General features: G+C 44.8%; 1 protein-coding gene across 2 annotated transcripts; it reads left to right on the forward strand.

Moving 5' to 3' along the window:
* Window positions 1-33: 33 nt before the first annotated feature.
* On the forward strand, window positions 34-8,039 carry ern2 (endoplasmic reticulum to nucleus signaling 2). Of its 2 annotated transcripts, XM_057036893.1 has the most exons (24): window positions 34-395; window positions 858-975; window positions 1,050-1,083; window positions 1,171-1,243; window positions 1,351-1,423; window positions 1,607-1,729; window positions 1,807-1,908; window positions 2,134-2,193; window positions 2,289-2,502; window positions 3,156-3,234; window positions 3,414-3,564; window positions 4,016-4,149; window positions 4,242-4,427; window positions 4,793-4,970; window positions 5,164-5,268; window positions 5,367-5,457; window positions 5,606-5,795; window positions 5,869-5,965; window positions 6,046-6,245; window positions 6,363-6,510; window positions 6,659-6,786; window positions 6,856-6,979; window positions 7,068-7,135; window positions 7,225-8,039. In XM_057036893.1, exons 1-24 carry the CDS (start codon window positions 309-311, stop codon window positions 7,405-7,407), a joined length of 2,946 nt encoding a protein of 981 aa, XP_056892873.1. In that variant the 5' UTR covers window positions 34-308; the 3' UTR covers window positions 7,408-8,039. The 2 variants fall into 2 exon arrangements, with proteins under 2 accessions (XP_056892873.1, XP_056892874.1); XM_057036894.1 differs by lacking the exon at window positions 2,134-2,193.
* The last annotated feature ends 1,560 nt before the right edge of the window (window positions 8,040-9,599 follow it).

Below are 9,599 nucleotides of genomic sequence, written 5' to 3' on the forward strand. Positions count from 1 at the left end.
CCCGCCCCCTCTTTGCTGCTGCCGTTTGACAGTTTGCTCCTGACGTCAACGGTTCCGTCCCAACACGGAAATAATATTGAAAGTTGCGCTGCATACGTTCTGGATCTAGAACGATATGTATTTATAGCGAGGCGGCGATCCCACGGTTCACCTTGCTGTCAACTCCATGTTTTGGGTTATTTTTTCCGCCGTGTTACAAGGACGGTGCTCGCTGTGCTAACTTTCCAATGGATGTCCGCGTTGGAAAGATAGAGCGACTTCGACCTCTGTTTTCGTTTTAAGAGCCTCGATCCCCCACTCGTTGGGTCATGGGAAGAGATTCGAGGGCCATAGAATACCTGGGGCGTCTGCTGCTGTCCGTTTTCCTGCTCTCATGGGAGGGAAAACTGGTTCAGGTAAAGTCTGAAACGTCAAACCGACTTCTGTTGTTGTTAACCGAGCGGGTCTAGTTATTTGTTGGCCGCCCCAACTGTAACTGGCACCCCACTGCTCTTCTGTGTCTATTTCAAGCTCCGGTAAAGTTGCCATGATATGACAGGACTTTAGTCCGAATCGGCTGTCGAAAGCCAATACTGCCTGGCTGCCTTTTTGCGCGCTCCCGCGACAGTTTTTCTGTTTGCGGATGTCGTGACTGCGCCTGTGGTCTTGCCTCCTTTTGATGGGTAAATAAGGGAGCGGCAATGGAGACCAGGACATCCTGGTCAGAACACATTGTCATCATTAGAGCGGGAGCGAACTGTCCAACCTCACCTGGCGCACCCCTCCCTCAACTCACACGCTACAATATTAGGCCGAAACGGGACTCCCTCCCATTGAATTCCCATTATTCTTCTTTCTCATCTTCCCATTCTCAACAGGTTGGAGGGGTCAGATCAGTGACCCTGCCTGAGTCACTGCTATTTGTGTCAACACTGGATGGAAGTCTGCATGCTGTCTCCAAACAGACAGGAGACATCAAATGGACCCTCAGAGAAGGTAAATGTAGCTGAAGATGCCGCTGATACTGTCGTATTTCTCTAATTAAGTTTTTCTTTGTTTAACTTTTTCAGACCCTATAATTCAAGTACCGGTTTATGTCACAGAGTGAGTAACACGACAAGGAAAAGGAAACAACAACAAAAAACCTCTAGTAGTTTACATATTTGCTGAAATCTGATGTTGTGTCTGCAGGCCAGGCTTCCTTCCAGACCCCAACGATGGCAGCTTGTATGTCCTGGGTGGCAAGCATATGGAGGGGCTTATGGTAAAGAAGCCAGTGTCTGTGTGTATATGTATGAGCGTGTGTGTGTGTGTGTGTTCTTTGTCAGCTTTCGCTATGACCTCATTGTTTGCCCCTTGATGCATCTGCAGAAACTGCCATTCACCATCCCAGAGCTGGTGCAGTCAGCTCCCTGCAGGAGCTCTGATGGTATACTGTATACAGGTGAGTGTGTGTTTGCATTAATGAGCAGCATAACAGAGGAAATAGCTTATTTAAAACAGTGTTCCAGATAGAGAGATAGTGAAAACTGTGACATCCAGCCTTGTGTGCTACAACTACTTGACATTATTGATGTTTATTGCTTATATTAGGAGTTTTATGGTTTTTTTCTATGTAAAAATCAAGGTAAAAAACATGATGTTTGGTTTGTGGTGGATCCTGAGACTGGTGAAAAGCAAACCAGTTTAACCACTTCTTCATCTGAGTCTATCTGCCCCAATACTCCCCTGCTGTACATTGGACGCACAGGTATGCTCACATCTGACGCAGACGCACTCGTATATCTGAGGACTTGTTGAATATTAATTTACACCCTTTTGAAACAGAATATATGGTCACAATGTTTGACACTAAGACACAGGAGCTGCGCTGGAATGCTACATACAATGACTACTCTGCTCCCCCGTATGATGAGAAACAAGACTACAGTATGTCACAGACACACACGCGCGCGCACACACACACACATGAATTAAGAGAATGAGACAGAGAGAGACAGCATGCCACATTTTTATTCTATTCGTTTCATATTTGACTTTAAAATGAGCTGAAGGTTTATGGAAGAACTGTGAAATTAACCCCCTCTAGCGTTTTACACCTGTTTGAATTTGCACTGCCTACGCCTGACCTGTCTCACCTGTTGCACTTTCAAGAGATGGCTCATCTTGTGTCCAGTGGCGACGGCCTCGTAGTGACGGTTGATAGAGAGTCAGGTAGGGGGAGGTGTGTGGGTTTCACTCTCTGTCTCTACCTTTCTTTCACCTGTGATGGGTTACTTACTGCTCACCCTCATTTGATCACCTTCCAGGCGATGTCTTGTGGAGTCAGAACTATGGCTCGCCCGTTGTGGGGGTGTACCTCTATTCTGGGGACACACTCAGACACGCGCCCCAGGTCTCCCTCGCCCTGGAAACGTTACGCTTCCTCACCTTTTCAGCCAACAACCTGGCAGACGCACGCTCAACGCTGAAATGGAGCTACCAGTTTGTGAAGGAGCAAGCCAGCGCACAAGCACAACTTGTGTAAGAAAAACTTAAGATCTCGTACACACAAAACGATGAAACTATGCAGAAACTACACCTGCCAAAGTCAAAGTGTTGTTCCAGTCATTGAGTGACTAAAAAAACATTGGAGAGACTCGTTATTTTCTCCATCTAGAAACCTCAGATTACAACAAATATTCATCTTGTGGGTTTGGTGGTTTGAGTCAAGGTTGAGTGTGTTTGTGTGGGTTTTTTAGCAAATTTATGAATGAGAACAATGACACAGAATGCTGCATATGCATGCTATGTTAGCATATGAACACAGACACACCTGCATGGTACAGTGTTAAATATGCAGCCAGTAAGCAGCAGTGTGTAATTTAGATAACAACAACAGGGGTAGTGATTATATGTGGCCTTCAGTGCCATTGTTGAGGGTAACAGATGTGCTACAAATGTACTGTATGGCCACATGGACTGTGCCAGAGTCAGAGTGCAGTAGTTCTGAAACTGCTACTTCCTGAATGACATGGTATTCTGGCAGTTTTCATTGATTTCTGCCCTTTGCAGCTAGAGTGTTGCATCCAAATGTTGACTAATTACATACTTTCAGTTCTATAATTTCAAGTCTGAGTTTGCCAGCATCTTAAATTAGGATCGGACTAAGTAGCCAGATTTTCTTTTCTTTTCAGGCCCACTCTCTATGTAGGGAAGTTAGACTCCCACCTTTATGCCTCCACCTCTCTCGTCCACCACGGGGTCTCATTAGTGGTGAGTTTACGTGTTATTAACCGCAATGAAATAATTTATAATTCTAAGATGATGTCACTTACATCCTTATGGTTGCAGGTTGTGTTCTTTTCATGGCTCTCCTGACATTAATCTTTTGGGAAGTAGTAGTGAAGAAAGATGGCTTTGACGTGATTTCTTTCTGCTTATTGCCATGGCAGCCCCGAGGATTGACGCTTGCTCGGATTGAGGGCCCTCTGACGGCTGAAGTGACCCTCAGAGAGCGAGGGGCATGTGAGATTACACCGTCCACTGATATTCGCTATCCAGCCGGGAGCACAAGCAGCCAGAAAAATCACTGGCTGCTCATAGGTGAACACACACACACACACACACACACACACACACACACACACGCGCACACGCACACACACGCACACACACACTGAATCCTGTCATTTTCATTGTAATAAAACAATCTATTTCCAGGTTGCACTCAGTTTAGTCGTAAACTTAATAGTAACGTGTAGGAAATAGAACTTGTAAAATACAGGCTGGTTATCAAAGTGTTCTTTAGAAATGAAAGAGTTCAGAGTCCCTTTTAAATGGTAGTTGCAAGAATTTAACCCTGCTATCGTGGTATTGTTCATTATATGTGAGCAGAGATGTCATGAAGTGTTGAGCAAGAAATTTAACCCAATAAAATCCCAGTAAATTTTAATTTAACGCAATAAAATCTCATCTCAGTAAATTTTAAGAAGAGAAAGTTTCTTTGTCTGAAATTTTCTAAACTGTAATTATTGGGATGTGTTTGTGCATTTAGGTCATCATGAGCTCCCTCCAGTTGCTCACACCACCATGTTGAGGGATTTTCCGAGTAGTCTGCAGCGTTCTGCTGAGGCGGTCATCCCTCCGAGACCCTCGGCCTCGCCTGCATCAGACTACCACCAGCTTTATGTGAGTCACGGCTACACGTGTCACCCTGGCAACTTAAACAGTCAAAGCCTAAAGACAATGCTTAAGCTAAAATGCCTCTCTTGTGCGTTTAGCTCCACAAAAGTGGCGGCGCTCGTAGCGATGCCAATGCTAACAGAGGAGCAGTTAATGAGCAGACGGGGCAGAGTCAGCGAGGCACCGCCGTGCTGCCCATCTACATGACTCAGGACCGGCTCACTCTGGCGGTTCTGACACTGCTGCTGGGAGGATGGCTGGCGATCGCACTCTCCTACTCCCTAGTGAGTTTGTTTCTATTTTCCTCATTAACATTTAAAGAAAAAAGGTTAACTTTCATTACTAATTAGGGTTTAAATCTTCAGAACTTCACTAAACACTCGAAAGAGGTTGTAATGTCCATGTTAGGTCTTGGACCTTAGAAACTGTCAGCATTATAATCTTTCCAGTGTAGGAGCCAGATTGGCCACATCATAAAGACTGTTATAGTAAGAATGATTAATAAGTCTGCAAACTGTGATTTTTATTATATAATGAGTGTGGTAGAAACAGCATGATGTCGATCATTTAATCACATAACTAATTAAGGAAAATTGAGTAGAGGTTGGAAAGTTGTAATCTGTCTTCTAAATGTGTTGTGCATCGCCAGCGTGCAGCCCTGCAGCTGAAAACCCAAAGGCAGCTGGCGGAGGCGTTTGAGACTCGTCTTCAGCGCATTCAGACCAACATGCAGGCCAACGTGCAGGCCAACGTGCATGCCAACGTGCAGGCTGTGCCCTTGGTCCCTTCTTACACAGCGTCTTCTACCGACACCAACCTTCCCAGCAGTAAGTGATTTGTAATTCCTATTTTTAAAGGTTATGCTGTTCAATCTCAGTTCAAGGATTGATGTGTCACACCTTTTTTAGGCCATTTTGAGTGATTAAAATGTAAACGTGTTAAAGTTTTTTCATGACAAGCAAACATTACCAGCCGGAGATTCTGGAATCATTAGGTGTGTCTTTATTTACACCCATTCAGGCTCTCACTCTGCATCCGCTGAGCCTCCACCCAGTCCAGGCACTCCCAACAGCGCCTCTTCAGATGCTAATACAGATGGCACGAGCGGGCTCAAATCCGTAGCAGGTAACAACTGCGTGCTCGTGTTTGATTTCCCCCTGTCCCTCACAGCTGCTGTGAGCTTTGCTCATTTCTGATTCATCACGTCTTCCTGCCTCCCTCAGAAGAAAACGGCAAAGAGGTGCCGGTGGGGAAAATCTCCTTCACTCCGTCTGAGGTGCTCGGCCACGGCAGTGCAGGAACATTTGTCTTCAGGTACAGTTCACATATTATTACATGCTAATTGTTTTCTAAGGTTTTGGTGATTCCTGACATTTATCTACAGTCATGTGATGTGTACAGTGGAAAGCCCTCGTGCCAGATGTACAGTATGCCGTCTGAGATGTTCTTTTAATGAATTCAGGGGCAACTTTGATGGTCGTGACGTAGCCGTGAAGCGAATCCTGCCAGAGTGCGTCGAGGTGGCAGAACGTGAAGTGCAGCTCCTCCGAGCCTCCGACACGCACCCAAATGTCATCCGGTATTTCTGCACAGAGAGAGACCGCCTCTTCACTTACATCGCCATCGAGCTCTGTGCTGCCACCTTGCAACAGGTACTAGCTTGTAAATCTCTTTTGGCTTTGTGTCTTTTGTTATTAACACCTCCTCTCTGCCAAACATTTACAGTACGTGGAGGATCCAGCTCGCTTTCCTGAGCTGAGTCCTGTAAGTCTCCTGGAACAGACCATGTGCGGCCTTTCACACCTCCATTCACTAAATATAGGTGTGAAAACACACGTGACATCATCTTCCAGGTCTTGCCAGCGTTCTTGTCGTTACGCTTCTCTCTGATCTCACTTTTAGTCCATCGTGACCTGAAACCCAGAAACATCCTCCTCTCTGCTCCTAATGCTCTGGGTCAGGTCCGAGCTCTCATCTCTGACTTTGGACTCTGCAAAAAGATCCCAGATGGTCGGAGCAGCTTCTCTTTGCGATCTGGAATACCGGGAACTGAAGGGTGGATAGCGCCCGAAGTCCTGCGGGATACCCCGGGAAACAAAACGGTTGGTCCCTCACGTCCTTTTTGAACAAGCAGAGATATTTTAAACAAGATTTTTTCTCTTTTCCAATGTGATCACCTTTATTCAGCAGTTCTCCTCTTCTTCCTCCTCTCTCTCCAGACGGCAGCTGTTGACGTCTTCTCAGCAGGCTGTGTCTTCTACTTTGTGATCAGCAGGGGGCAGCACCCGTTTGGGGACACATTGAGAAGACAGGTTAACATCTTGGCTGGAGAATATTCACTTTTGCATTTCAAACAGGGTTTACATGGTAAGAACAGCCTATTTCTGAACAGCATTGTTCTGGTTCATATTAATCCCGCTTAACGATGGTTCAGCCATTTCCTGAAAAACTGAAGATTAATTCCCAGCTTTCTTCTACTCCCTTAATACAACAAAACTCTAAAAAAAAAAAATAGAGGACATCATAGCGCAGAATCTGATCGAGCAAATGATCGCCGCAGCAGCTGAAACCCGCCCTTCCTGCTCCTGCGTCCTCAAACATCCGTTTTTCTGGAGCCCTGAGAGGCAGCTGCTCTTTTTCCAGGTGCGTTGCATCAGAGGAAGAATTTGTTTGTCTGTGGGAGTATTTATTCAGGCGTGTGTTTGTTTGCAGGATGTGAGCGACCGCATAGAGAAGGAACCGGCCGACAGCCCCATCGTGCTCACGCTGGAGAATGGAGGAAGGGCTGTGGTTCGCACCAACTGGAGAATGCACATCTCAGTTCCCCTACAGATAGGTACACACACACACACACACACACACACACACACACTCACAGAGGACAACAAAAACATGTGCTCCATTAACACTTGTGTACATTCCAGACTTGAGGCGGTTCAGAACCTATAAAGGAAACTCTGTCAGAGATCTGCTGAGAGCCATGAGGAATAAGGTCTGTATACATTTGGAGATGAATTTTTTACACTCACAGTTGCACCGCTGGCTCGTTTTTGACCTCTTCTCGTGTTCAACCTGTTACAGAAGCATCACTACCACGAGTTGCCTTCAGAGGTCCAGGAGACCCTGGGCGAGCTGCCCGACGGATTCATTAACTATTTCACTTCTCGGTTTCCACGGTTACTGATGCACACGTATGAGGCGCTGCACATCTGCAGCCACGAGAGACTCTTTCACCCCTATTATCTCACCCACAATGCCAAGTAGCACAGACAGACAGTGCTCCATTATTGCTTTTGTAAAGCCTGTACTTTTTATTTCTTTTAATTGGGGGGTGGGTGGGTGGGTGGGGGCTGTGCTGTGACATTGTTTTTATATGCATTGAGTTGTTTATTAGATCCCCTTGTACTACTACTGAAAATATCGATCGGCACATTGTTTTTACATTATAAACAGCGTGTCATTGCTGGCAAAGTGCTGACCTGTTGCATTTTATTCTTTTTATTTTATTTTTTTAACAGAAATCATAAAAATTAAGGTAACCACTTTGGTAAATTTCCTTTATCTGTGCCGGTCAGCAGCTGACGTCACTGTTGATTGTATTCCTGAGATGAAGGATAAATTCCCTTCAGTAGAAGAAAATGTTTCCTATTGTAGTGTTTATTCTGTGTTTTCATCTTTGACTTGTGTGTCTGGACGTGTGAAGGTAGCTAAATTGACTGGTGAATGTTTGTGTTTTTTAGCTTTTTTCTTTTTTCCAGACAGACACACACATTTTTTGTCACTCCACCACACACAGCCTCAACCTGTGGGTGTTTGATCTGCAGCAGAATGAATGAGGGACAATATAACTTTTGTACATCTTCTGAATGGGTGAAATAAAGGGTTTGTGTTGCTGAGCAGTGTCGCATCTCCATCAGTCTGCATCTAGGCAGGAGGGAAAAAGAACCTTTTACACATCAATCAGTCTGTCACTGGGTAAAAAAGACACCCGACATTTTATTTAGGACTTTTAAAGACAAAGGCCAATCGTTTTATTCTATGCCTCATTTATCGTGTGGAGGCAACAGGAAGTTGTTTTAACAAGGCTTCTGTCTCTTCCACAGATATCTTTTTTTATCTGATATTCATGGGAAAAGAAGCCTCTCGAACCACGGATGACTGCTGGCTTGTCCAATTCAACAGACACACTGACACTGAATGACTCTATACAGCGGCAGCGGCCTTTGCCCCTCCTCAGACAACGAGAGTGGGTAATTTAGATCTTAAACCAAGTGGAGGGGAAAGCCTCGTGCTGGTTGTGTTGATGGACCGCTATTAAGCAATAACAATGGAGTTTGTGTGTAATTTACAGGGGAAATGGTGCATTAGTAATTAGGCATTCTGAGACAGTAATTACTCTGTGTGAGACATTGCAAATCTTTTCTGGACCATAAACCAGAAGCTTTAACACAGTGTCATCGCATATATTCGCCGTTAAATAGCTCTGCGTAAAAATAGATGAACCTCTGAAAGGTTGGCGCAAGCAGTTCTGATTTTCTCTCTGAGAGCACATCTGGAGAGTTCTAAAACAGCTGGTATTTCACACATTCGCTGGAGAAGAAGACAAGAGAGGTGATGAAGAGGCTCGGACTGTTCAGTTTATCATGGAGTCAGACTTGCTCATGCTGACGGGTCACACATTCGTGGAATCACGGATGTGATCAGTAGATGAAAACTTGATAAATGAGGTCTGAGTGAGCAGTGACACAGAGGTGACACATAACCAACCTCCGCAAAATTATCCTGTTTCCAGTAGATTGGAATCATCAAGCTTAAATAAATATTCTGGGAAAAACAATTGTTTATCTTAGTCTAATTTTTGTGGCTTTAGCTCATACGATTTATTCCATCATTAATATACTTCATCATTTTGGTAGATGAACGCTGCAGAGCATTATGCAATGCTCTTCTCCGCCTGCAGGGGGAGACAGTTATCTTGCACAGTGGTGTATTAGAAATTAGAGATCACGTGCATGTTTGAATTAAAATGGAGAAGCTAGAAACCCAGATGAAGAACCCATTTATAAATGATTCACACGAGCTGAATTTTGATAGGAGAAAGAAGTTTGCATGCATAGACATGCGTGTAGCGATATTCCTTGTTATACACACGTAATTGTTGCGGTCATCTGGTCCGATTAAGCTTCTGGCTTTACTCAGCCAAGAAAACACATCCAGCAAAGATGCCAGAAGCCATAAAGCAAAACTCAATGTCACCGTGAAGCAAAACAGAGGAGCTTAATGACGGCATGGCCCCAAGTTCGAGCATGTGTCACGGTCAAATCGTCGGCTAATGAGCCAGTTGATGTTTATGTTTCACAGTGGGAGTCTGCCAGTTGCTGTGTGTGTGTGTGTGTGTTTGTGTGGTGGTGGTGGTGGTGGGGTAGAAGTATTCATTATTAAATATCAGAGTTCAG

Source organism: Takifugu flavidus, chromosome 6 (assembly GCF_003711565.1).
Source record: "Takifugu flavidus isolate HTHZ2018 chromosome 6, ASM371156v2, whole genome shotgun sequence".
Lineage (NCBI taxonomy): Eukaryota > Metazoa > Chordata > Actinopteri > Tetraodontiformes > Tetraodontidae > Takifugu > Takifugu flavidus.